This window comes from Aquila chrysaetos, chromosome 19, assembly GCF_900496995.4.
Source record: "Aquila chrysaetos chrysaetos chromosome 19, bAquChr1.4, whole genome shotgun sequence".
Taxonomy (NCBI): Eukaryota; Metazoa; Chordata; class Aves; order Accipitriformes; family Accipitridae; genus Aquila; species Aquila chrysaetos.
In genome coordinates, this window is record NC_044022.1 from 25,293,023 (window position 1) to 25,320,753 (window position 27,731).

The 27,731-nt window shown below is 49.4% G+C and overlaps 1 protein-coding gene across 1 annotated transcript; it reads right to left on the reverse strand.

Moving 5' to 3' along the window:
* Positions 1-2,279: 2,279 nt before the first annotated feature.
* On the reverse strand, positions 2,280-27,249 carry MOGAT2 (monoacylglycerol O-acyltransferase 2). The gene is made up of 6 exons (XM_030043109.2): positions 26,999-27,249; positions 18,686-18,864; positions 7,357-7,561; positions 5,718-5,892; positions 5,359-5,558; positions 2,280-3,844 (listed from the first exon to the last, which is right to left on the reverse strand). The coding sequence occupies exons 1-6, from the start codon at positions 27,090-27,092 to the stop codon at positions 3,690-3,692; spliced, it is 1,008 nt and encodes a 335-aa protein (XP_029898969.1). The 5' UTR covers positions 27,093-27,249; the 3' UTR covers positions 2,280-3,689.
* Between the last annotated feature and the right edge of the window lie 482 nt (positions 27,250-27,731).

A 27,731-nucleotide genomic window follows, 5' to 3' on the forward strand; every position in this document is an offset into this window, starting at 1 on the left:
TTTATAACCTGAACAAGGTGGTCTGCCAAAATCCTGTATCAGATGGTTCCTCCCAGGAAGGCTGTGTCAAAAGGGGATCTCGGGTGATGGGAGAGGCAGAAAAGCAGCTCATTGGGTTCAAATCAGTCAGAACAAAAAGATTATGCAAAAAAAAGTGTCCACATTCCTGTGGAGACCTGTGTTTTTGATTGATTTTTAAATGCTTTAAATAGTTTTGAAAGCAAAGCGATGGGTTTCAGATGCATTTGCAATTTTATTTCTTCTCTTGAAAAGGAAAAGGCTCTGCGGCCTGAGGGAGGGATGTTTAACGTACCACATTTTGGGTCTTTATTGAATTAAAAGCAGGAAATCTTTCCCTGAGCAGAAACCCACACATTTTTCTAGTTGTTTGCCACAACAGCAAGCAACCTTTTAACCCCATTCCCAGGGCAGTAAAACAATTTTGCGGGACTAGAGCTACAGAAGGGCAAAAAAACCATTTTGCTTGGCTTTCCTGCTCTTGGGGAATTAGTTCGTATTTTGTATTCATCAGTTGTCGGAGGTTTTCTTCCGAGCCTCATGATCTGAACCCACTAAGTAAGGCAAATCCAGATTAGAGCTTCTCGCAACAGAAATACTGGAGAGATCATGAGGGTAGCGGTCGGAGGAAGAGACAGGCAGGAGGGGAATACCAAATCACTACACTTTTATTTTTTACCATATTTTCCAAATTGGAATTTCCACAGAAGTCCCCAAAAGGCTGAAATTTGAAATTTCTGCAAGACAGGCAATGGATTTATCACTTCTCCTTGGGCTTGTTTCTCAAATCAAAGCCAGTCACAGAAGTAGGGAGTGGACATGCTGGAAGGAAACATACTGTGTTGTTTTAGCTTTAAATGATCCTTATTTTGAGGCGACAGCTTGGATGTCCTCCAGTCCCAGCATTTGTGCCTCCAACTGAGCCCGTTCCGAGCTGCAGAGCCCAAACCCAAATGTGGTTTGGTTTGACTGGCTGATCCAGGCACTCCTCTTTTCTTAAGGTTTCTCCTGCCTTGTGTTGCATCGGAGGAGTTTTAATCCTCCGGACAGCTCTGCGTGAGGCTGAAATAGCACAAAAGCTTCTCACCTTATGGCGTTTCACTTGGAGACAGCTCTGGCCTCTCGAGAAGACGAGACCTCTCATCACGCTGAGCCCCCTGAATAGCCCCAGCTGCAAGGACGCCTATGAATTATTATTCTTAATGTTATACGTAACACAAGCCCAGGCACTGACCTCTCCTGGGTTATATAGGTCCCTGTGGGATCGAGGACATGTTCCAGCCTGTGAGATAAAACCGACCTCGAAGGAAGCCAATTATATATATCCAACGCCCTCCACTGACCCCTCTTCTCCAGCACTGCGGTCTTCCTTTGCCTTTGGGTCTTGCATACCCCTGACCGCCCCATCAGCCCTCACACAGCTCCAGCATCCTCCTCCCCATTCCTCTCTGTGATTTTTTTTTCCCGACCACCTGTTTTCTGCCTTTTCTCTCTTTCAGGATGGCATCACTGGTCAGGAAGTTGATGGACCATCCCACCTCCCAGGTAGGTTTGTCTCTGGCTTCGGAGGCATCGCCACGCCAGGTCCCCAAATGGGAAAACTGAGGACCTCATGGACAATTGGGGAGCACACCTTCTAATGCGGCTTCTCCATCACGTTGGGGCAGAGTCATGTCACTCCTACCGATCCAATCCCTCTTGTCTGTACCAACACTTCCCATCCTTGTCCATGCCATGGACTGGACCTTGCATCCTCCTCCCTCCCCATTTCCTACATCCCCACAATACCACCCCATCCAACCACCCAGCCAACATCTCCCCAAATCCTCTCCCTCACGTGCCGCTGATTTCGACCCCAACAGCGGCACCTTTGCTCCTTTTCCCATTGCATCAAGATCTCAGCTCCTTGTCCTCACCCCTGGAGCCCTCCCCCATCCCCACAGCACCCCGTGCCGTGGTCCTGGGGACATCCCCATCGGTCCCCTCCCGCACTGATCCCCATCGGGACGTTTGCAGAAGGTCATGGCGACGTTCCTGGGATCTGCGGGTGGCATGGGCAATAGCAGGGAAGGCAGAGGAAAGGATAGGAAAAAAAAACAGCTGGAATTATGGTAAAGCTTGGATGGTGATGAACACAAAAGAAAAGGGTGGGAGAGAATTATTTTTATTTTCCTGGTGCATAAATCTTCCTCCTGCTTAGGCACCTCTGTCCTTACTTAAGGACAAAAGAAAAAGTCTATTAATAGAAAGTAAGCAAGAAATCATAGCAGGTCACCTGCTTTATTTGACTGGATTAAGTGTGGGATTACAGGAGTGTTTAGAAATGTCGATAAGAGCTCCATCAAATTCTTCCCTGTTGCTGCTTGTTTTCTGGGAATAGGAGGGATTTGCAGCTGGTCATTCAGATTAAGAGTCCGGTGGAGTAATTTGATCAGGGCAGGAGGAAAGGGAAAAGAAAACAAAACACAGTGATGGCCCTGGTATTGTGAGATGATAAACAGTTCTGTGTGTTTTCCTTGTTAAATGCAATTCTTGCAGCTACAGTAGCAAAAATCCCGGGTGCAATGAAGTGCATGTGCTCTGCAGGATTTTTGGTGGATTTTTTAGTGGAATGGGACATGGGGAAGAGAAAGAGAAATGAATGGAGCGAGAGAAGGTGGTGGTGGTATAAGGGCTCTATAGGCACAATGTAAAGCTGATCTGAGCAGATGGCTTCCTGCCACCTAAAACTTCCACGTAGCGAAATCCCATTAAGTGCAGAGTTTAATAAAGTTCTGGATATCAAGAAGCAGCAGCTATTTAAAGCCTTGATCACCTGCCAAACATGGCTTTATGAGCTATATTTCCTGTCCCAAATCACTTCTCCCTTCTCCCATCTCCTGGCCGTGCACTTTCCTTACAAAATGGCCTCATTTGTAAAATGAAATGCACAGTGACAGTGCTGCCCTAGCTGGTGACTAGTCCAAGGTGTTGCCGTGCGGGGGCATCTGGGGTTAAATTAATAAAATTATAAGCAGGACTCCTGGAGCCCAGGTTGGTTGAACCCTCTGGATGAGCCCTTGCCCTTTATAAATGTTTTATTTCTTTTGCCCTAGTGGGATATGGCATTGTGTTGCTGCCGAGGGTGCCCAGCACCATGCTGGGAGTTATGAGCTTTCTGATAAACTGTGTTTCAGGTGGCGAGAAAAGAACCCAGAGCAATTAAAGACATGAAGAGCATCAGGCAAACAATGATCATTTGTTGATCTAGACAAATTATATTTTAAAAAACATATGCATGCAGCAAAAATTATGGCTCATCATCCCATTTCCAAATGAAAACAATGCAAAGAAAACTTTCAATAATTCATATCTGCCTGGAAATATCTTGAAAAACTGGCCTACGAGGCATCCTGGAACTGTGAGTTTTCTGCTGGAGAGTTTCAATAGTGCTGACCACAGATGGGATTTTCTTTTTCCTGCTTCTCTATATCTTTTATGATGTGTCCTACAGGGACAAAAAAATGAAAACTCTGTCCCTATACCCATGCAAGTGCTGGGAAAATCAAGTCCTTCTCCCTACACTGTACGGACCATATGTTAACTATGACTAAGTTGAGGTTGTGAAATAGTTCCAGAGATAGGGGAAAACTTGAGCATGATCCCCATGGTTTCCCCTTGCTTGAGGAGCTCTAAATAAATTCCAGGTGTCTGTCTTCTGGGATGTTATATTTAGCTTTGTGCTCCTCAAAGAGCTTGCACAATTCATTTAGGTATTTCTGATGGACTTGATCAACCTCTTCCTCGGAGGGTCTATGCTTCCTTGGCACTGGAATTGGCTTCCCAACTGGAAAACAAGCACAGGCATTAGGAGGAGCCAGTGTCAGGTCCCTCTGAACACTCTGCACATCTTAGCACGGAGCTGGGGTCCACCTCTCCAAGGATGTGGTGGACGGATCGATATGCTCAGTCATGTCCTGGAGTTTGGGAGGCAGCACACCCAAGGAGGTGGGGAGATGGCGGTTCAGATCCTGGCTCTGCTGGTGATCTCCAAGGTCACATCTGCCCTTGCCTCAGTTTCCCAACTGCAAAGTTGGTTAATGCCAAAAACCCGCTGTGTAGCTCTTTGAAGTAAAAAGTACTGCATCCCAATGCAGTTCCTACAGCTGCTCCTAACAACTCAGATGTGCTACAGATAAAGACAACATCATCCTAAAATTTGCGTTGAGCTTTCCAAACTGTTCCCACATGGCCCTGGCAATCTGCACTGCAAATGGGGAAACTGAGGCACAGAGGAGCCCAAGACTATCTAAATACATTAGCAATTGGGGTGCTTCCACTTTGCTCAGATTAAAGCTTCTCTGAAACATCTGATTTTTATTAGGAACCAAGTACCCAGTTATCTTTAACAATAATGATTTTTTTCAAGGGCAAATCTAATTAATTTGATTCCTAGCACTAGGAGAAGCCCCTTCCCATCTCCCAGAGCCACCAGCAGCAGGACCAGGTGCCTGCAGGGGACAGGGAAGTCCATGAGATACCTCCCTTGCTCTCATCTCTTACTCAAATTGTGTTTGTCAAGTGATGGAGGGTTTCATCATCATGTAACGCTACTCCTCATCAGACTAATGAAGAGCCCTTGTGATACTGCACAGCTCATAAAACCATTGAGACAATCCAAACAGGTTGTAAAACAATTAGAAGTAATTGCTGGCTGTCAAACCTAATCAGGGTGGTGAGCTCTGACCTTTCCAAACAGCCTCTTTAATTAGACTAATTCACAGAGCATCAGCCGTGCTGGTGGGCCAAGCTCTGTGTTGTTGAAACCAGGCAAAACTTCTTCAAAACCAAACACTTTCTTGAAATTTGGTCTCCCATGGACATGGTCTCTGGTCAAAACATCTTGCTTTGTTCACCTGCAAATAGGTTGGGGTTTGCGGCTGTGTCTGCACGGGACACTGAGCAAACCTGCAAACTGCTTAGGTGTTGTCCTACTTGTGTTTGTAAAATTGGCTTGGAAGAAGTTTAACCCAACGCTATTGCAGCGGTTTGTATTACTGGGTTGCACTGGGATTGGGGTTGGCTGCATCCCATAGAGGTGATGGGGTGGCCGTGTTTGCTTTCCCAGCACAGCCCAGATGACCTGAGCTCTGTCATAAGACCAAGCCAGCGTCCCAAACCAGTGTGACAGGTGAGCAGTTGGGGATGCTCCTTTGCCAGCACGTTTCTAGCCCACCACAGCTTGTGCTCTCTGACAAGATGCTCCAGCCCGGCAGGACAATGACACAGCCCACGGACTGTCCCCGGTCCTCAATTTGGCCAGGCTGAGTGTGGCCAGCATCGTGCTGAGGAAGGACTTACCCACGGTGGAGACGGGCCGCCGGTAAGGTACCAGCCCAAAGCTGTACTGGAAGATGCCTCGTGCATGGAAGAGGGGAAGGGAGATGCCCATGATCTGCTGGAGCCGGTGCTGGAGCTGCCGCAGCCAGGAGCCCTTGGGGTTTCTCACCTGCTCGAAGAGGTCATTCTCCCCAAAGGAAAAGACGGGGACCAGTGGGGTGCTGCGGGGAGTCAAACCCAACGTAGGGGCATGAAGATTAACAAAGCCCACCCCAAAACACCGTGCCCCCATCTCCAAAACCAGCAGGAACACCCCATTAACCAACCACAGACCAGAGCATCCCTCCCCAAGCACCCCTCGATCCCATCCCCTGCGTCACCCATGCTCGATGGCCAGGCGGACGAATCCCTTCCTATTCTTCAGCAGCAAGGTGCAGGATCCTGGCCGGGCATCCAGCGCCTCCTGCGCTCCACCAACAATGATGGCCAGCATGTTCCCACCCTCCGGCTTCTGTAGCACGTGGGATGCACTCTCCTTGTCGGAGGAGACAAGGCCTGGGGGTCAGAGAGGAAGAAAAAATGAGCATCTCTAAAACCCACAGGACTGTGGTTTGCCCTGTACCTTTTTTCCCCATTATCCAGTTCCGGAGGGGTGCTAGACACTTTATTTTCAGAGTTTTCCTACACTTTGGCAATCTCAGCCCAGCTCCCCTGAAAGGCGCTGGATTCACGCACAGCTCTGCTGTGTGAATATACAATTACCCCTTTGCTGTCTGGCCCAGAAGTGAGAAACAGGAAAAAAATCAGGAAAAAGTAAACTGAGAACTAGCTGCACTTAAGCCCCAGGGAAAATCTGTTTCGGTTTATTGTCAAATGAAATGGTGTCCAATCCTGGATCATTCTAAAGTCAGTGAAACATTTGCTTTCAGTCAAAACACACACGAATTTCAGTGGATGCTGCTAATTTAAAGTGGAATTTAATGCAGAATTTCGTCCCTTGATATTATTTACTTGCAAAAGTTAGAAATCTTTAATTCAGAAATGACAAAACAACATTGTTTTGGTTTTTTAAAAAATCCTTGTTTCAGGGGCTGAAATAATTTGCAAATTAAAACCTCTTTGTCAAATGGATTCAGTCGACCTGAAAATGAGCTATGCACCGAACTCTCACATTACAGTGATTAAACCTTCTTTCGCCTGGGTCATAACTCTCTCATATCTCTCTGTTATGATTCCTCGCTCTCCGTGTAAATATTTTTTCAGCAGCAGGAGCCAGAGTTTATGTGGAAAACAGGGTGATGAATGCCCTGGGGTATCTCAGACAGAGCTGGATGCCTGTGTTTAGTCTATTGAATCCTGCCCACGACACGAGCCCATTCGGCAGGAGAAGTGGCCATTCCCCAAGCCCACCGGTGAGAGATGGAGGTCATCTCCTGCCAAAAATCTCTCCAGGCTCCTTTTCCCCTCTCTCCATTTAATTTTTACCTATTCCTTTTCATTTCTTCTTCCTCTCCTACCACGTGGTTTTGCAACAGCACGAGCTGCTATTTGCATCCTCTCTCACTGGATGCTGCTTCCCTGCAAGCAGCAGCAGCTTCGGAAAAATAGATTTTCTCCTTCTTTCAGTGGCAACCACAATTTCAAGCCTGAATGTTACTTGCATGGAAAGAAAGAAATACAGGACCACCCTGTCCTGCTGGTCTCAGTATTTCTGGTTAAGATTTGCACTGCATTTTGCTGTTACACAGCGCCTGGCACAGCGATGCCCTGAGCTCAGAGGTGATCTATGAAGTTGAACAACAGAGGTAGCAGCTAGGAGGGCAATTTTTAACTTCAGAGAGTTTTGGGGTGCCACCTCCGGTAGCTGTGTCCATGCATGGGATCCAATCGGCCACAGATGGGGACAACCAAACCCTTGACTCCTCTTCCCCTGGTGTCTTCACTCTCTGCTCCCCCAAAAAGCACCCACCCATCCCACCGCTTGCCAGAGGGGTTGGCCCACGCTGCTGCCCTACTTACCTCCGCTCATCAGGTAGTCCCTGAAGAATGGGATGCGAAACCACAGGGAGAGCATCATCAGGTGTGGGGTGATGCCCGGGAAGAGAGTGGAAAAGCCCGATGCCTCTGTGCAGAAATTGAGAAAGGCTCCTGCTGCCAGCACCCCGTGGGGATGAAATCCCATCAGGTAGTTCTGCCTGGGGTCCAGCTCCGCTGTCTTCACCAGCTGGACACAGAGATGGAGCCAAAAAGGGGCCATGAGTTAGTGCTGTCCCCTTGGGGGGATGGAGCATTGGCTATGGAGAGCAGGGAGGGGATGCCTGGAGGGGGGGTCCCTAGCACCCACCATGCCTTCTGTCGGAAAAGGTCAACTGGAATGACTCAGTCATTCCTCACTGAGATGTGTTTCATTGCCTGTATTTCCATCTCCTCCCACCCATTAGCCAAAAAGACATTTCCAATAGCACAATTCCTCATGTTGCCTTGAGCTGGCCTAGATGCTGTTGGGAACCTACTTTGTTTAAAATGTCCTCCAATATATTTTCTAATATGGGAGGAAAAAAGCTAAAAAGTGAGAAAAGGGTGATTAGGGTGATTATTTCCGCACCCCTACCCCTCTCCACCCCACAACCAGAACAGCAAAGGGAGTGCAGAATCACTCTGGTAATGATCCCTGTAAAGCTGCTGCCCGGCGCAGGGACACGTCCCTGCCCCACAACACGGTGTGAACCCAATGTTTGTCCTGTCCCGAAGTACGTGTCAGGTGATTCAAGGATGCTTTCGTACATGGTAAGGTGAGATCCAGCTCCCAGACATCTAACAGAGAACAAGCTGATGGTTTGCTTTCCATTGGGGAAAGCCTGCAAGAACTGTGCCTGTGGTGCCCAGGTCCTGGGCATGAGTCCATCAAAGACTCCGTATGAGTCCACGAAAAAGCAATGGGTATCTGCCCAAGGTTGCTGCAATTTTACTGGGAGGAGGGAGTGGGGGATGCCCATGTCCAGCCTTTAGAGATGGACAGCATGGATTGCAGATACAGTGCAGCACCTGACCAGCCCTCGAGGGCTGGCTAAGCCGCTAGCTGAAATACTCGGCCAATCTGAAAGTGGGTTTGGAGCCTGGGAGATGCTGCATGGAAGAACAGGCACCACAGCAGAAGAGAGGACAATTAAAGGGAGATAAGGGACAACCAGGATTTGGACTCTGTGGGTTACACTTGCTACGGACTGCCTGGCAGCAGAGGGGCTAGTGTGACGAACCCATCCTCCAGCTATGCCACCGAGAAGACCCTGCCAACATGAGCCAGCACCCTTTCTGTGGGTGCCGAGGATGCTCACAGCACCAGGGAAGGATGAATCTTTCCAAGGTTAGCCATCACAGAGCCACCACGAATCTCCAGACAGCTCAAAGGCGCTTGTGCTCAAGAAGAACCAAAACTTTGTGCGTTTTAGCATGTCCCCCCTCCGAGTACCCCTGTCCCATCCGCACTCAGGGAGCAGCTAATGGTGCATGTGTTTTCCTAGAAGCAGCCAGAACCGCAGGTTAATCACAAGGGTATATTTTACTTTCTTATGTCGTGGCTAATTTCCCATCTGTCGTAAGGCACTGTTGACTGTACACATGTGCCCATTCAAGCGCCTGCTCCTAATGAGGGGAACGGACAAACAAGAGTCCCACCGCTGCCTGGGTGCAGAGGTGCCTCGGCAGGAAGAGGGGCAGATGGCTGAATCACTAAGTGCTGAGGGCCCCTGTCACCATTTGCTCATTTTTGAGTAATCTCAGCTTGCATCAATGTTTCCTGCATTCATCTTCGGCTTCCAAACAGCCTTTCATCTCTGCGTGATTTATAACCAGGGAGGCGAGATGCTCAGGTGCGTTCGAAACCACTAAATTTCTGCCTGTGTGTGCGCAGGGTGGGAAGAAGTGGGGGTGACAGCAGGCTGGTTGCACCCCAGGATCACACAACCTTCCCTGCTAATGAAGAGCCGAACTCGGGTTATCCACTGAGCTATGCAAACTGCTTCAATGGGAAAGTTTACCTGTGCTAAAATACCACATATCCTTAACCCTCCTCCCAGGACACATCCAGCTGTTGTGTTGGTGCTCGCCCCAGTGAAAGGGGAGGACAGGAGGGGAAAGAATGAAGAATAGGACTTGTAGCGATAGGACAAGGGGTAATGGTTTTAAACTAAAAGAGGGGAGATTCAGACTAGATATAAGGAAGAAATTTTTTACACTGAGGGTGATGAAACCCTGGCCCAGGTTGCCCAGAGAGGTGGTCGATGCCCCATCCCTGGGAACGTTCAAGATCAGTTTGGACGGGGGGCTGAGCAACCTGATCTGGTTGAAGATGTCCCTGCTTATGGCAGGGGGGTTGGACTAGATGACCTTGAAAGGTCCCTTCCAACCCAAACCGTTCTGTGATTCTATGAGAAGAAGTGAGGGAAGAGAAGAGGGAGGTTATGTCCCCTTACAAAGGACTGGGCACCCATCAACCAGCAATCTTTCCAGCTCTGTTTCTGGTTCATCATACTTTCTCTTGATGTTTTCCATTGAGATCACCTTGTGATTTATTTTATTTGTTGTAGTGTGCACCTATTTTCAGATACTGCATTTTTCATCTTGTTTTGCATTGCCATACTATTTGCTAGGCTTTTTTTTTTTTTTTTTGGGGGGGGGGGGGGGTTTAATTCTGGCCACAGACAAAACTAAATGCAACCCCTGGTGTTTTACAATGCCCCTGGATGGCACATCTGTCTGATAAATGATTCCTCATCTCCCTAGTGACCTCAATGCCACTAAAGTCTGGAGTCCTACTGCCCACTGTTGGTTCTGGATTGGGCCTTTTAAACCACACATGCATTTTGGAGCTTGATCATGATCTGTCTCTCTCAATCTATGTATCCTATGTATCCGGCTGACAGGAATCTCATGAAGTTCAACAAGGAAAAGGACAAAAAGTCCTGCACCTGGGGAGGATCAACCCCAAGCACCAGTACATGCTGGGGGCCAACCTGCTGGGAAGCAGTTGGCAGAAAAGGACCTGGGTGTCCTGGTGGACACCAATTTGAACATGAGTCAGCAATGGGACCTTGCAGCAAGGGCGGCAAATGTTATCCTCAGCTGTGTTAGATATATTGCCAGCAGGTGGAGGGAGGTCATTCTTGCCCTCTGCTCAGCACTGGTGAGGCCACACCTGGAGTGCTGGGTCCAGTTCTGGGCTCCTCAGTACAAGGGAGACATGGATGTAACTGGAGAGAGTCCAGCAAAGGACCATGAAGATGCTCAAAGGACTGGGACATCTCTGCTATGAGGAAAGGCTGAGAGAGCTGTGACAGTTCAGCCCGGGGAAGAGAAGGCTCCAGGGGATCTCATCAATGTGTATCAATACCTGAAGGGAGGGTGCGAAGAGGACGGAGCCAGGCTCTTCTCAGCGGTGCCCAGTGCCAGGACCAGAGGCCATGGGCACAAACCGAAACACAGGAGGGTCCCTCTGAACATCAGGAAACACTTTTTCACTCTGAGGGTGACCGAGCACTGGCACAGGTTGCCCAGAGTGGTTGTAGAGTCTCCACCCCTGGAGATATTCAAAAGTTGTCTGGGCACGGTCCTGGGCAACCGGCTCTGGGTGGCCCTGCTTGAGCATGGGGGGTTGGACCAGACAACCTCCAGAAGTCCCTTCCGACCTCAACCAGTCTGTGATTCTGTGATTTTTGACTCCTTGCTCCAAGCCATGGGTAGCTAGAGGGCAGGAGTCCAGTCACTCAAGAGTTGGTGGATCTGGTTAATGTTTCTGCAAGAGCTGTCCCCTGCACTAGCACTGACCACATCTTAGTGACTGAGTTGAATTATTTGCCTCTTTCAGCTTTGTAGATTGGGCTCCTTCCAGGGCATAAGCGAAGGAGGGGAGAGAAGGTCCCCATTTTGTCACAGTGTCTGCTCACATTTGGATGATCTGGCCAGAACTTACAGAGAAACCAAAGAGCTTGTACAAGACTGAGAAGGAAATCTGTAGCAGAGGAGAGACTTGGGCAAAGTCTCTTACGCCATAGGCTGAGGCCCTGGACTCTAAACCACCCTTCTCCTTCTGGAAAGTCTTTAACACAGAAACTCGATCCTCCCATCCGGATTGTTCCCACTGTTTATTGGCTTCTTCCCTCTCGTCCTGCCAGAGGTCAGTCTCTGTTCACAAACTGCCAGGAAAGTTAATACCTGACACCGCACAGCCTGGCTCTCCTGCACTCCAGCCCCAAAGTGCTTAACGGGGCTGGGGTTGAGGTGCAGAGGGCTGGGACTCTCCTCATTCCTGCCCTGGCTGGGTTGTCATTTCCACACCCACCGGATGGCATTTGCTGCCCCGGTCTCTTTCTAGGTGAGTTGAACCTTTAATAATTGTCAAAGGACTTAAGAGTCCAGCCAAGCCGGTCTGTGCGTAAACATCTAAGTGAGACAAGTGCTTGACCCAAAGTTTTCTTCATGAGACAAGACGAGTTTCTCAACTCAGAAGCGTCTAAGGGATGCCAAATTAATGGGTATGATCTGTGGTCAGAAGGCAAGGAGCTGTTAGCAGCTCAGGGTTGTGCTCTCCAAACAGCCATGGGTTTGCTGGCTTCCCCAAGCTTCCCCTTGGCACGGTCAGGATGCTGGCTGGTGTCTTGGCTGCTGACAGTGGTAATGACCCCTTGTCAAAGGTGTGATGAGGCTTTCCAGATTCCAGATCTGGGGTCATCTTGGCCTTCCCAACAAATGAACTTCAATTTGTGTTTTGAAGGATGAGGTCTACTTTTTGCTTCTCCTTCACGGAGAAATATCTTGATAGCCACAGTTGTTCAGTGCTCATGGTGATTGCTCTGTAGCAGAAACACCCCTTTATTAAATCTACTCAAATATGAGTCCAAGACCCTGCCCCAATTCCCCCAGCTCCCACGGAGACATGGTGAGACCTGCTCCATGCGCTGTCGGAGATGTAGTGAAACCTGCTCCATTCACTGTCAGCTGTGTTAGGGAAACGCATACGCAAGACTTTCAGGAGCTCTGATAAGAGCGCACGTACTGGTGAGGATATCAAGCAAATTAATCCAAATTAATTTTAAACTGGATTAGTTAAACCGCATTAACATCCCAAGTAGATGCTCTTAGCTGGTATTAAAGTGGCCTTCGTTTGGTATTTGTTTTGTTCTGGTTTTTTTTAAGTCATTTTGGAGTGGAATTAAGCTAATTGGAATTAGGGCTTCTGAGTGACTATATCAGCCCAGGAGTTCAGCACTCGTTCAACAAGGCTGCTTTAATTCACCCCTTGAGATGTGGCTGGGGTTTCCTGGTTGTCCCCTACAGACTGGACTGTCCTGCCCCAAACCATGGGAAGAGGGAGGACGGGTGATTCCTCTCTAAGGCTGATGCACTAATGCTTGAGGAAAGTAAAATTCTCCCTGAGTCCAAAGGGTTGGAGGGCTGGGTGCTCCAGCAACACCCTGGAGATGAAGCGATACCCGGGCCCCCAGCCAGCATTGTTTGCAGGGCTGAAGGGATTAAAAAGTCTTTAAGTGAGGAATTAATCAAGTCAAGTTTAGATGAGTATGGGCTTTGCACAGTGCTTGCCGTGCTGGAGGACATGTAGTCAGGGAGGGCACTGGCATGCTGTGAGATCGCATCCTTAGGGATCGATGAACATGTGGTGGGAGACAGGGAGTAGCATGGCATTACCCCCACAGCCGTTCACAGAGCAGAGGAGGACGTGGTCAGGAAAGCTGGTCAGCAAGCTTCTGCCTTCTTCATTTAAAGTCTCCCAGATTGACTTGCTATTGTATTTCTATCCTTCTCTGGCTGCAAACTCTGTTTCCAAGGATGTTATGTTCATTAATCTGCTCTTAAGTAGGATAAACCTCCTTTCAACTTTGTCCCAAGCAAATCCTCAGGTCCCTTGCTGTCCACAGGCACCTCCAAAGAGCACCTCTTACAGGATGACACAGGCAGCCAGTTTCTCTGTCGGATGAAACCCAGCAGAGAAATCCAGAAACCTAGCCAGATCCAAAGAAGGAGGAATTCTGCCAAGCTGAAGAGAAGCGGGTAGCCCACCCAAGGGTGTCTGGATGGGAGACCAAAGGAAGGGCAAATAGCTGAGTACTGCCAGCAGCTGCCGAGGAAGATGGGTTTCAGGTCCCAGCAATGGCGAGGGGCTGAGAAGGACAGCTGGAGAAATAGAGGGCTTTGGGCACTGGGGTTTTCTCCGGGTACCACAATGCCAGGTCAGAGCTGTGTTTGTGGCAAGTACTGGGGAGTCTGACCAGCCAGGTGGGGTTAAATTGAGTTCAGATGGGACTTCACCACCCTCACTCCCAAAGTTGGGTAAGGGTGGCAGCTCCAAAATGTCCAAGTCGTCCCCTGCTTTTGTGTGATGCTGGTTTTGGGGGTCTTGTAGGACCTCCTTTATCCAGTGGCTTAGCATGTTGCTTGGCAGTGCAGGTGGTGGGACAGAGTCCTCCGGTGGACCTGACCTTGGTGGTGGCCTCTCTCTTACTTAAGGTCACCCAAGGGCAAAGGAGAGAGGGCCAAGACATGGGATAGAGGAGTTCCTCAGAGAAGGAGAGAGAGGTGGCTTTGGGCCATTTGGCTATGTCTTGCTCTTGCCCTAACAATCCCTCTTCTCTCCTCTAGCCAACAGAAGGAAGCAAAGTGAACTAAGCTAAGACTGCTGGAAATCAGAAATTATATTTAACGTCGTGGGCCATGACACAAAATCCCCAGTTACAAATAATACCACTCTTCTATGAAAAGAAAGAAAATATTCCTGGCAGGGCTTGGTTCACGCAAACTTGGGCTGTCCCCTATCTGCAACACCTTGTAGTTCCCCTGAACCGCAACACACTCAAATAACCCTCATCATGGTTTATGCAATTCTGAGAATGAATGAGCTATGGGATGGAACCATCCCAAATCACAGCTCCTAGGGGTCAATTAATTCTCCAATAACTCATTTTAGTTACGCTAACAAAAAAAACAAGAACGCCAGCAAGTCCCCAAGCACGACAGAGGTTGGGGCTCTGCCAGTTGCTACAGATAATAAGGCCCAGCTGGTGCTTAGATAACCCCAAGGCCGGTAAGAAATGTTCTGTGGCTCTTCACAAGGGGAAAACAGTGCAATGAAGACCACAAGAACCTTCTCCACAGAGCAGGCACTTGTCAGGCTGTCCTGAATAAAGCTGGTAAGATGATGCCTGCTGGGGTTGCTCTGAATGATTACAGCACCTGAAGACAAAATTTGTCCCTCTAAGACCTTAATTTTAGCCTCCTGCTGCTAGATTTAACTCTAACCCAGGTTGCGTTATCTAAAGGTGAAATATCTTGTCTAAGCCAAGCGTCCAGCCCCAATTTATGGTCAGCAAGAAAGACCGTGACTTTTGTTTGAGGACTACGGTAGAGATGGACCTTGTCAACCTTATGCTTTCCCCATTTCACCGCTGTCCTCACCTTCCGCACATCCATGGTGCTCCTCAGCTGAGGTTATCAAAGCACCTTGGCTGTACGAGGAAGGTTGGTGACAGCAGAGTCTTACAGTGGCAGGAGGGGATGGGGCTGGGGAGAAGAAGCAGTGAAGATGTGCATTCACTTGGCCGTGTGACAGAGAAATTTGTTTTTACTGTAGTGCTGGGTGTATGCTTCATATAAAGACGTGCTGCTAAATGATGGGGAAGGGACTGTGCAAACGGAGATAAGGGTTTGGGCAGAGACCTGGCAGCAGCAGCCAGATTATTGACTGCTTTTTGAACATAGCCTAGGTAGAGCAGTCCACAGTATCCAAAATCTCTGGAGGCAACATCAACCCACAGCAGGCATCACTGGATATCTGTTCAAGTGTAGTCTGCCCCAAACAGATTCATTTTGCACCTTTTGGTATATTTTCCACAATTTTAAGAAGCAGCTCAGCTCAGCCATGTATTGCAGGCCTATCATGAGGGCGTATAAAAAAAGAAGGACTAGAACAGGGTTAAAATGCAGGGGGATGAAGCAGAAATAACTTTCCTGGGCAATGCACTGCACCCCGCCTTGAATTCTCACTGCTTTTTTCTCATCCTTCTTTTAAAAATCACCCAAACACATTCGGGTCCTGCCTGACCCTATACTTCCCAAACCCCTAATTAAAATACAGTCAGCTCCAAAGGGAATAAACCAAGCAGCGGAGCGGTACTTGTGCAAGGGTGGTATCGGCAGAGGGTGCTCCTTGCATGCACTGCGGAGGCACAGCGCAGAGCCTGCACACTCCCACCTGCCAGACGCTTGCTGCAGCAAAGAAAACAGATGCTCATCCCAATTTCTCTTTGCTTCCTCATCTGCAAACATGCCCAGGGATCCCTTAAAGGCAGCTTTTAAAGCCACTTCTTAAAATAAAAGAGCAGACAGCTCTTCCTGCCTTCAAATACTGGTGCTTGGCCGTGCTAAGTTTGCTGCCGGGATCTGGGAGGATTAGGAGCCACATTTAATCTTCCCAGAATGACTAATTCTTCAGGGCTGAACAAACTCAATTTACACACAAATACGGCACGGCGTGCTGGGTGCCCACCCGGTCCGTGTCCCCAAATCCCACTCGCTGTTCTGGCTGGGGCTTTGGGCAAGTGAGAGGTCTATGGGAGCATCCAGCTGTGCGTATTCAGACCAAAAGCTCAGCTTAGTTCATCATGAGAGCAGTGTACAGGATGGTTAAAGCAATATTTACAACGCTTAACTTCCCCTCTGCTAGGAAACAAATCAGCTTGTGCTCGGCAGTACGAAATGAAATGCTTTCCATGCAAGGAAGAACATGTATTTGGGTTTTTTCGGGGTTTTTAGGTAGGAAAAAAGCTGGCAGGTGGGGGATTTAACAGAGTATAAAACTAGGAGTGACATGGGTAGGTGGGACAGGATTAGCATGGACTAACCAGGGAGTTTCTAGTGAAAGGAGCAGGGAGGTCTTCACAGTGTGTGGTTCACCTGGGGAGCTCCTTGCTGCGGGATGCTGGGGATGCCAAGTGTTTTTCCATGCTCTTGTAGTGACAAACGGTAGCACATCCATTCAGCAAGGGCTGCTAAATCCTATATTCTGGCTTAGAAAGCCCTCGAGCAAATGAAGTATGGAAGACTGAGAAAATGTTTGGGGGAAATAGTATGATGTGATTGCTTGGTTATAATCCACTTTTTATTATATTTTTTTGTTTTCTGCTGTCCTTTTGTGGAGCTCCCCCTGACTTGTCCCAGACCAGTGGGGAGAAAGGCTCCACCGACCCGCCCCTCCCTGCGCCTTCACCCAGCCAAACCCAGTAGCCGTGCTCCCTCTACTGGTCTTACTGGTCCTCCTGCCTGGCAGTGGCACCCGGGGAAGGAAGGCCAGAGAGACGATGCAGTGTGCCCTTCGGGAGGGGGTTTCCATGTCCTTCCAAAGGGACAGCAGAAGAGTTGTCGCTGGGCTGAGCTGGCAGCTAAGTTTTAGCAGAGAGGTTGGTCCGACCCTGCCCAAGCAGGGGCTTATGGCCACAGATAATTTACAGGATATATATTGCATATAATCATTACAGCCACATAAATAGCTCATAGCGATTCTAGCATTTTCTAAGGCAACCTTGAGAATAATTTATTAGGCACCTACTTGGTGTTTCCTATTAAATGTCATAAAATACTACCTGTCCCTTATGGTAAAACTCACCACAAGCTTTCCTGGGATGTGTTCCCATTCCTCCCCAGGAGATTATGATATACCTTTTGGGGACCTTCCTTTGAAACTCATCCAGAAGGCCTTAAGTCACAAGTTAAGCTCTGAGATTAGCCATAAAATAACTCACTGCAGGTCCTTATCATCACTTTCTGTCATGCCTTTGAGCAAAGAAACTCAATGGCAGTAGGACGCACGCGAGGTAGACTTACTCTGATGGATGGTCTTGTAGAGAGACAGCTTGGAGACACAGTTCACCCAGCTGAGACATGGGAAATTTGGCTAGCATATGCCAGCTTCCAGCACAAAATTAAGTGGATTTATTTGAATTGTCCATAGCAGTGGAAAGAGAGGGTGGTGATCTGGTTCAACGCAGCACATCTGTCTCTACCAGTTGCACCCAGGTCCTCTGAGAGGCAATCCCATCTTGCCCAGTGCTGTATTCCACTAACCAGACACGGTCACAGACAACACTGTCCTTTGCTCCTTCACCTTCATCAACCCAAAAGGCATATTGGGGATGTGATAAAAGTTGAAATGAGAGGAGGGGAAATCAGGAGAAATAAAAAAGCCCTGATTTTCTTGGTGCAACATTTGCTTCTGGAGTATCCTGGAGGTGGTGCCTTTACATGCAGACCTAAGTATATCCATGGTGTTGCTCTACTGGACTAATGCAGTTTGCCTTGATATCAAGTGATGTTTCCACTCTGATGAAAAGGAGCAACATTTGCTGGGACACACTGTCTGTGTAACCAGGTTGTGGCTTGGCAAAGCCCCTGTCCTACCTGCAGCACTAGGGTCAATATTGTACTGAGTTGTGGCCTGCAAAAGGGGATGATGTGACATCAGAAGACATACTTTAGGCACCATCATTTTACCTGGCCTGCAGCACCCAGCTCCTGACTCCAGGCTATCTCTTAACCAGCTGTGTGCATCCCATCTGAGTTCCCTCAACAGGCAATGTTTCATTAAAGGAATTATCTTACAAACTCCCATAGCTTGGTCTACCCTCGAAACTCACTCTCTTGCATGGCCTGTGAACTCTTCTGCTGCATTGCTCAGATTTATACCGACTTGTGATGGCTCTAAGGCAGGACTTCATGCTGGTCCATGCACTCATGCGATGCCAAGGGGATACCAGATAAAGAGTAAGGGCAAAGACCAGCCACATGCATTAAATTAAATCAGGAAATGTCACAGAACTCCCTCTCAAGGGAACAGCAACTCTGTGAGACTGCCCAGTGCACACCCAGCTTTACCCATCCAGCCTCTTCCCCAGCAGAAGGGGATGCTGACCTTGCAGGGCACCAAGACCTCTTGAATTTTGGTCTAAACTTGGCATTGTGTCCACTGGCTAAATGCTGAGCAACCTGAAGAGCAAGAGTGTTGCAATGTAGACATGGAAAACAGGCAAGGGGAGATTTCCTTCGCTGCTGGAATGCAGGGAGGTTAAATGGGTGTGTAAAAGGCAGATGATTAGATGCCATTGTGAAAATGGTGGTCTACGTTTTTTCCGGGTCTTGCAGTAATCTGGGAGCTGGGAAGACAATCCTTCAACACTGACCTCCAAGCACCCCATCCACAACTGCTGGCCCCAGACCCGCCTCCAAACACCAAGGACAAAGTTGGTCCCTGAATCTCCCAAGAGCCGATGGGATCGATGACACTTACCGTGATGGGGAAATAGTCCCTCATGTACCTCCAGACGATGCTGTTCCGGATGGAGTGGATCCGCCTCCCACCCTTGCTGGGTTTTTCCCTGTCTATGAACCACCATGCAGCATAGAGGGCACTGACCAGCCAAAAACGTGTGAAGAAGAGGGCGATGAAGGCAACTGTGCAGCACTGTGCTGAGAGAAAAGCCAGCAGTGAGTTGGCGGTTGGGTTAGGTGGACTTTAGGAGAGGAATGATTCACTTGAAGGGACTCTGTTTGGTCCTGGGATGGAGCCCAAGCCTTCACTGGGCTTGCTGCTGAATTACTTTATCAGTGTGAAGGCACCTTTGATGCAGAGGTGGTTTCTTTCCTATCTGCCCCAGGAACCTGGAGAGGAACCAAGGACCATCCCTGCAGCAACCAGCTGTTTCTCCAAAGGCCACCGTGTCCCCCTCTTCTCACAAGACTGGTGGACCTCACTGCATCCAGAGGGTCCTCGTGGATCAGATCTCTATCCCTTTGCTTTCTAGCTTTTTCTCTGGAGTCAGTCTGATCTCTGCAACGATAATGCCCGTGTTTTATCCCCAAACTCCTCTTAATACCCCCTGATAAGACCTCGCATTTTGCAGTGGCAGCAAAGCAGGGCACTATGCCCTGTCTGTACAGTCCCCAATAGCTTTGTTCTGAGCTATCAATTCCCCATTTTAATTGTGTCCTTAATTTTTAATTTTTTATCTTCCCATATATAAGATTTTGCTCTTTATTGAGTTTTTTCTTATTGATTTTGGACCTTTTCCTCCACTTCTCGGGTTCATTCTCAACTCTAATCCTGGCTTCTAGAGGATTTTCAGTCCTTTCAACTTGGTGTCATCACAGATTTTATAAGAATGCTCTATTTCATTCCCTAAGACATTAATGACTTGGGACTTTCCCAAGTCATTAAAGACTTTTCTGAGCTGCTTCCAGCCAGTGCTCAGCTTTGCCCTCTACCTCCCACCTCCCTCATGCCCTGTGTTTTGGCACAGAAACAAGAGAAGAAAAGTCTGTGTGTGAACAAGCATCACTTGGTACATCAAATCCCACCCAAGCCCAACACTGTCTTTCTGCAGAGACTGGGAAGCGCTGATGGCCACCAAGCTGGCACCTGGCAAAGCAGATGCCCTAAAAAGTCCCTGGAAAGACCTGTGTCCTCTCCGCCTGTCCCTCTGGAAGCCTTGCTATTGCCTGGGAAGCTAAAAAAGGCCCCATACATCCAAGCCCTTTGCTTTCCCCAGCTCATGGGTTACATCATGTGTGGTGGGTTATATATTTTGTCCTTCCCTGGGTCTTCATCACAAATCCAGCACCCAGGGCTGAAGGACATGAGGATGGACTGTTCAGCTTCAGCTGTGAGATAAATGCATCCATGCCCTCATCCTCTGAGACTTGGATTTTCATCTTTGGGAGTCACCTGGCACCTGCCCTCTCCAGCTCATCTCAGCTAAGGCCTATCAGGGAAGAGGTGTACGATGCTCTCATTTAAGACCTCCTTGTACCTCCTGTTTGCTTTTACTTAAGGATAAATAAGTAGGTCTGGTTTGTAGTCTTTTTTTTTTTTGTGATAAGTTACCCTGATCCTAGAGCTTTGTATGTAAAAACAAATCTCTGCCCCTTTTTAAAACACTGGCATGATGGTACTGGTAATTCCAATGGGGGGAAAAAAGCAATAATCTAGCAGGATCCTAAATCTCCTTAAAGCTGAAATGGGATCTTATATCCTCGTATAGGTAGAGACACTGCAGCAGGTGCCCGGTTAGGCGCTAATACAAAGCACTGGGAAACACTGCAGCTCTCGGCAGAGCAACAGGTCTAACCTGCAATGCATCCTCCCGGCCAGAACGAACCACTGCTCGTACCTGGTGCCACTCCTTTCAAATGCCACAGACACAGTCTTTATAACTCTTGAGGAAAATAGCATATAGCATGAAATGAAGCTCCGGGATCCACATGACACGTAAACACTGCTTGAGGACCAACGCGGAGGTTGCAATTTTACTGCACCTGGGAGCCAGGTCATCGGGTCTACTGCAAAACTGTGCAATGCCTAATTCTCTTTCTATCATACCGTGCAAAGCTCAAAGTACATTCTGCAAAGTAAAGGAGTTGTTCTGGTCCAAATCCATGCACTTATCATCCAAGTGAGGCCTTATCTTGCAATTATATAATTATTAATTTCTCCCTCGATTCATTTGCAATTCAACTTTTCTTTTTTCAGTGCGGAATTTGCACACAGTGACCTTCACTCAATCTTAAGATTTTTCTTTTTGTGTGCCTGTAAAATCTTATGGTGTCCTGGATGCTGTGGGAAAGGAGCCCATTCCTCTCCCAGAATGGACCCTCAGTCTGAAAGTTCCTGTGGATGGGACCAAAGAGACAGGAAAGTTCCAGAAAATGTACAGTTAAATATTACTGTCTGCATCCAAACCAATCCCAGCCTTTAAGCAGACGCTTGGTTATTTATGGGCTGTATTTTGGTGAGAAGGGAGCACTCTGTACCACCGCCTGTTATGCGAGGGGGAGTCACCGTGGCTGCGTGGATCAAGGGAGATTACTGTCCCCCTTCCAACTTTCTTGCAGACATCTGCGTGTCATGTCCTCAAACTCTTCAATGAAAACATAGCAGAGGCAGTGCGATCCCATCGGTTAGACACCGAGACTTTCTGGACCACCAGTGGCAAGATATTTGCCACAGAGCTGTATTGCTGCTGCCTGAAAGCCATGTCAGGTGCCCAGGCTGGGTCCACCACCAGCCCCACTGCCCAGGACTTCACGCTCTTCAGCCTGGCTCCAGGGTCCCTTCACTGGCACCGACCCGACCTCTTTTAAGTTACACAGGTGACTCTTCACATCTTAGAGTCTCCTTGTTCTCCAAGCCGCTGAAAAATAACATCCCACCCAAGAAAGGGCCAAATCCTTCGTCCATTTGGGCTAAGGGCTAGAGGGAAGGACTGTGCACCAGGAGCCAAGATCTATTACTGCAAATCCCAAGTCTTTCCAGAATCCATGCTGGAGGGGAACACACACTCCCCTTCCTCCACAGGTTATCTCCCAGAGGCAGAGCAGCAAGGACAACCTAAAGCCACCTCCTTGCCCCTTCAGCTTCTTTTCTGCAGGACAGGGCAGAAGGGATAGGTGGCAAACAGGAATATTTGCTTGTTGTGAGGCTGTTCCCCATAATCATTGCTTTCTTCCCTTGAGGGGAATCCCAAGAGGAAAATGAGGAACAACGAGGGTTTCTTGCCTGTTCCTTCCTGGACTGGGGACCACTCCAGAGCTGCCCAGATGAAAGCCATATTGCCCTCAGCATCTGCTTTCCTACAAACAACTGTCGTTTTCTGGGCTACCTGCCAGGCGAACACTTTAAAAGATATCACAAACGTGGCATTAGGCTCTTGGCCAGGGAACCTCAGCAGATATCTCCCTCCTGGGGCCAAACTCCAGCCTATGTGCAACCCGCCGTGCCCACAAAGCAACCCGCAAAGGGCTGTCGGGTCTCAGAAATGCCGCTGGAAGAGATGGCAGTCTGTGTCATCATGGGGATGGGAGGAAACCTGCAAGTCCCTGGTTCATTAGAAACCCATCTTTGAAGCCTGTTGGCTGCCAGGGCTCTGCAGAGCCAGACAAGCTCTCCAGCTTAGAATCATAGAATGGTTTGGGTTGGAAGGGACCTTAAAGACCATCTAGTTCCAACCCCCACCTTGGTCAAGCTGTCCATGGGAGCAAGCTCTCTGGTGAGGATGGGGACTGCGGGCACATCAGGCACACAAATGGCAATGCAATGTGACTATAACGTGGCTTTGCCTAGCTGCCTTTACAGTATTCTTGAAGGGAAAGGATGGGAGAATTACCTTTAGTTTTCAGCCATAGCATCATTACAGTATCTACCTTCCACCTTTCTGCCCCCACAACTCCCTTGATTCCCAGCCTCAGGCTGCAATCTCTCAAGCCACGGTTGTACACTCGGGAGGAACAGGCAGATTTGGAGATGTGGTTGCAAACAGACGTGATCCTCATCTCCTCCCTCTGGACTCCTGCGAGGTAGCCCAACTGCATGTGCTAAATTGCTATAAAATGGTTTAAGCCCTTACACAGAGCCCTTTCAAGGCAGACATCACCATGGGCTGCAAGAGGAACTCTAAGGGCACCATGCATGTCTTTGCAGTTACGTTAGTTCAGTTACCTGAAAATGGCCAGATAATCCTAGGCTGGGCTGAGATTAGCTGCTGCACTGCCTACACTGTCATGGAAAGTGAAGAGAGACCCCTTCCAACTAAAACCAAAACCAAAAGGCCCTTGACAAGAAGGAAAGCTCCTTACAGACCCTAAATCTTACACTTTCTGTTCAGGCCAGATGCAGGGAGGTTTGTCTCTGGTTGTCCGTGGTGAGATGTGGCTCTGGGTGAAGCAGTCGTAGGATGTTCCTGGGCCACAGGGCCACCAAGATCTGCACCCAGCCTGTTGGCCAGGGGTGCTTCTGAAGCAGCTCTTCATGATCCAGGACCCAGCACCTCACATCTCCATGGCCATACGGGAGTCAGCAAGGAGAAGACACATCCATGTGGATGCGATGGCTTTCCTGGATCCCCTCACAGGCCAAGTGGTTTCCTGGGCTGGGTTCCCTCAAAGAAGCTCAGAGCAAAAATGAAGCGTTTGGTGGTGGGTATCTTGTGTTAAGTAGGTTTTTTTGTGAGCTGCAAGTCCCTCCCTGCATGAAAACATGGGTATATCACAGACAACACACACGTGTATGCCACGGGTTCCAAGTGAGCCACAGGCTACAAAGCACACGGAGGACTTTTCTGGCCAAGTCCAAACAGGGACCATGTCCCATCAAAGTGCTGCTGGGCCCAGCATTGCTGCTAACCCAGCATTTGCTCGTTCAGCCCAGAATAGGGAAAACAGCAGCCTGTGGAAAGAGATTTTTGGCATCACAGCAGCCCCAGGGTGAGTCAGATTCATACTGCAGTTGCCAGGAGGGTTTGGAAGATGCACATTGCTGAGGTCCCCAGTGCCAGCCGCGAGTCCCTGACAGAGACAGCCTGCACAGAGGCTGTACCCCTCGGCACAGCCAAGCCTGGCCAGGCTGTCCCAGGCTGTGGACTACGCTCAGCTGTCAAGGGGACCTGCCTCACGCTGGCACGGCGTGCCCTTTGAGCCAACCCTGCTGATGGAAAGGGTTCAAAGGCTGGGTGTTTGCATGGGTTCAGCCCTACGCTCATGCTTCTGCATGGTGTGTCTGGATGGAACCCCATGCCCGAGTCCCTGGAGACTGGGAATGAGATACGGCGGAAAGCGGTTGCAGCAGGTTTGGGCACCAGGCTGCTGATTTTGGTGCCCTGAAGGAGCCTGGCTCCACTGCATTAGGAGGAGGAACTGGTCAGTACTGGGATCCTGCAGTGGGGAGGCAATGGGGTCCCCACGCCATGCCCTGCATCCCAGCCTTGCACCGTGCACTCTCCTTCCAGCACCTTTCGTCTCCGTGCCCTTCCCAGGAGCATCCTCAAGAAAACCGGCAGCGCGGACAATGCCCGCCTGTTGCGAGAGATGCTGCAGCAAAACGCCCTGCCAGCACCGGGGTCAAGCTGCTGCGCTCATCCAGCGCCCCGCGGGGAATGAATGAGCCCCTCGCTCAGTGCTTGGCTTCTCGGGGGATGCATTTGCACAACCATAGCAACAGCTGCCCGCAACCAGTGCTGCCGGGATCTCCAGCCAAAGGGCTGTGCGAATGCCTGGCAGCGGTCGACCGTGTGTTTTCGGGAGCCCTTTTCTCTGGCAGCAGAAGCAGAAGCCTGTCTCAGAGAGAAAGGAGTAGATGGTGGCCAAATCCTGCCCACGGAAGGTCTGCTCTCTGTGCCTGAGGGTTATAACTGAGTGCGGCACGGGGTGTTTGGCGGCTCGTGGGATGAAGTCAAGGGTAGCCTTTAGCATCGAGTTTTTGCTGTTGTTCCACTGGGAGCTTTTGGGTGGGAAGCTCCAGGCTTAGAGAAACTTTGTAAAATTAATCAAACCAGCTGGAATGGCTCCATAAGCTTTGGTTATCACCTTTCTAATGCCTTTCTTAAATCATTTTTTAACGGCTCTTGGTTTCAGAATATATCACAAAAAAAAAAAAAAAAGAACCAAAATCAAAGTAAAACTGTTCCAGGGAAAGAGAGTAATATCTGGAAGGCCAGCCACGGAGGAGGTGTGGGTTTGGGTCTCATCCTCATTTGGAACAAGCTGCATTTCCCTGCAGGAGGCAGAGCCTGCGTTTCAAGTAGCTCCACTGCGGAGGACTCCTCCCTCCTGAACCATTTTCTGGCTTTCTGCTGGCTCCGGCAGTCATTTTTATCACTGAAAAGTCAAGTGCCAGCTTCCTCCCTGTACCAAGAAGGGAAAAACCTAAAGTACAAGTTGTTTTGCTGGAAAACACTGTTAAAGCTCTGTAAATCCCAGCTGCGTCCATGCTGGGAATGAGGATGTGTTGTTGTATCCCTTGTTAACATTGCGGCCACATCTCTACTATGTCCCATCCAGGCACCGTGGAGGGAAATCTGGGTGCAGGGGCAGAAAGGGAGCTACAGAGCACCCCAGTATGTCCCAGTCCGGCCAGTTGGGCCCAAGGCTGGATGGCTTTTGCCAGATCTCCCCTTCCCTGCGCTGTTAATAACACCCATGTCTCCTCCTGCAAGGTGGTCTCCGGTGCGCAGGAGAAGGCTGATCATCCCCGGGATCTCTTCTGCACTAGAAGAGCCCCAGGGTTTATAACACAAGCACAGGATGGCACCAAGTGCCCTGCACTCTGCCAGGCCATAACTGTGCTTCGTGACAGCTCAGCTGGCTGTGCCACCACTGCCACACCAGGATTTCCCCTCCATCTGGAGAGGGATGTCCTCCGGCTTGTCCCAGAGCAACCCAAGGGGCCACACTGGTTACACCTCTCCGAAGGAGCTCAGCAGAGCCCATTTGCTGACCCAGCGGGTGAACAGCTTTGCCCAGCCACGTCTACGTTGCCAAGTCTCTTCCCTTCCAGTAAAGGGCAACCTCACCCATCCTGGCTACCAGCAATGGTCCCTGGCCTCTGCCATTGCCCAGACCATGCCAAGATATAGTTTGGCAGAGTGCTACTTAGCATGGGTCGAACCTATGCCAAGAAGCATGCAAACAGCTACACTATCTGGACCTGCATGGCCCAGTGCTCCAGCCCATCAGATACTGGTGCAGAGGTGGCCATTCAGCCCCAGGTCTGTAGCAGAGTTTGGATGGAGCCATCTCAGAAACTTAATAAGGCTCTGAAGCATAGCCTGTGCTTTCTTTGGAGGTATTCTTTTGGAGATGCTTGTGTGCCAGGACCCATATATACATAAAGATCTGCTGCCTCTGTGTATTGGGACTAGTCAACAACTATCCTCCCACAATAAAGCAGAAGCTTTAGGCAGATCCCATCTGAGATTAAGAATTGGCATGACAATGGCAAACTCTGGGATATCACCTTCCAGCTTGATTCCTGATGGGCTGTAAATGGCCCCAGACAGTTTGCACTCTCTGACAACCTGCCTCTGGGTCTCCCATCTTCTTACTTCCCAGTGCATCCTCTCCAAAACTGCATGTTTCTCATTTCCATCAGCACCTGATGCCCTCTACACAGTAGTGAGTTTGTCCAGGTCCCAGTTTGCTAATGTGTCTCTTCCCCAACCTGCTTGGGTTTTCATGGAAAAATGCTCTTTTGGGGTGTGCAGCTGCATCTGTATAAAGTGAAGTGTCTGCTCCCAGGGTTGCAAAGCAGAGCCCCTCATTCTCTTCCCATCGCCCCATCCCTCAAGCACGGGAATACCATTTCTCACAACTAACGCTGAGCAGGGCAGCACCTTAGACCAGGAAAACACTAAACTTAAAGAGCAGGAGAAGCTGAAACCCCACACGGGTTTAGCTGCTGCCTAAGACCTGTAGATGTTCCCATGCTGGGGCACGCAGCCCTGCACTTCCCTAGTGCCACCCGTGGTCAGATCAGGTGGCGAGAAGTAACAAACAAAAAAAAAAAAAAAAAAAAAAAAAGGGAAAAAAAAAGAACTGCTTTAGTGAGGCAGAGCCTCCCACACTGCTCTTCATACAGTGAGAGAGAGACATGCGAGTGCAACGTCTGCTGCTAATCACTTGTCCTAACATGGCCTGGGATTCACTGCAGGCTCCCAGAAGATGGCTTTAATGCCACTTTCCTTCGGTCCCAGGTCTTCCTTGGGGTCAGGGAGAGAAGGGGCTGGGGCAAAAGCTGCTCTGGCTTCTCAGAGAAGGACAAGGAGATGTCTCTTACCTAGAGCTAGGAAGCTGAAGACCCATTGAACCACCGATGCCGTCTGAAGCCTTCTCTGCAGTGGCACAGAGAGCGGAGCAAACTCAACCTTCATCTTGGGCTCTGCATGCACGTCTCGAAAGGAGAAGGAAGCTCCGCAAGTGGCGAATGCAAAGTGCAAAGTCACACGTCAATATTTACCCAGTCTTACAGTATAGGGAATTGTGCAATGTACAGTGGCGGTGGTGGCTGCCCGCAGCCACCCTCCCGTACGGGGAGGAGAGGGACGCTGCTGGGACGTGTCACCGACTTTATGCCAATGTGACTCACCACGCGGCTAGACGGCGAGGCTTTCATGCTTTTACCACCCAAATCTGGGAAGTAAACTCCCTTCAGATCCCAATCCTGCCTTCAAGTGCCTGTTTCTTTCAAACTGTGCAATATTTGGATGTTCGCAGAGAGGATGAGGCACCTGTGTGTGCGCGAGCCAGGCTTTATTTTCCCCGTTCCCCTACAAACCACGCTGCGCACGGCAGGAAAGGACAAGCAGAAGGGACAAGCACGGGCAAGTCACTTGTATTTGCAAGTGATATGGTGCGGATCGGTTTCAGTCTCAGCCAAGGAGGTGGGCAAACAACGCGAGGGTGTTTCACTGCTGAGCACGGGGGTACACGAGCAACCTCACGCCTCTGCCAGGACATGGATGGATGGATGGGGCAGACGAGCATCCATGTGCATCCTTGCATATGTTTAT

Coding starts and splice junctions, on each gene's coding strand:
- MOGAT2 (XM_030043109.2), bottom strand. CDS start 27,092: ATGAAGGTTGAGTTTGCTCCGCTCTCTGTGCCACTGCAGAGAAGGCTT. Junction 7,562..18,685: donor GGGACTATTTCCCCATCACG/GTAAGTGTCATC, acceptor CTCTGTGTCCAG/CTGGTGAAGACAGCGGAGCT. Junction 5,559..5,717: donor CGCCTGGCCATCGAGCATGG/GTGACGCAGGGG, acceptor GACTCCCCGCAG/CACCCCACTGGTCCCCGTCT.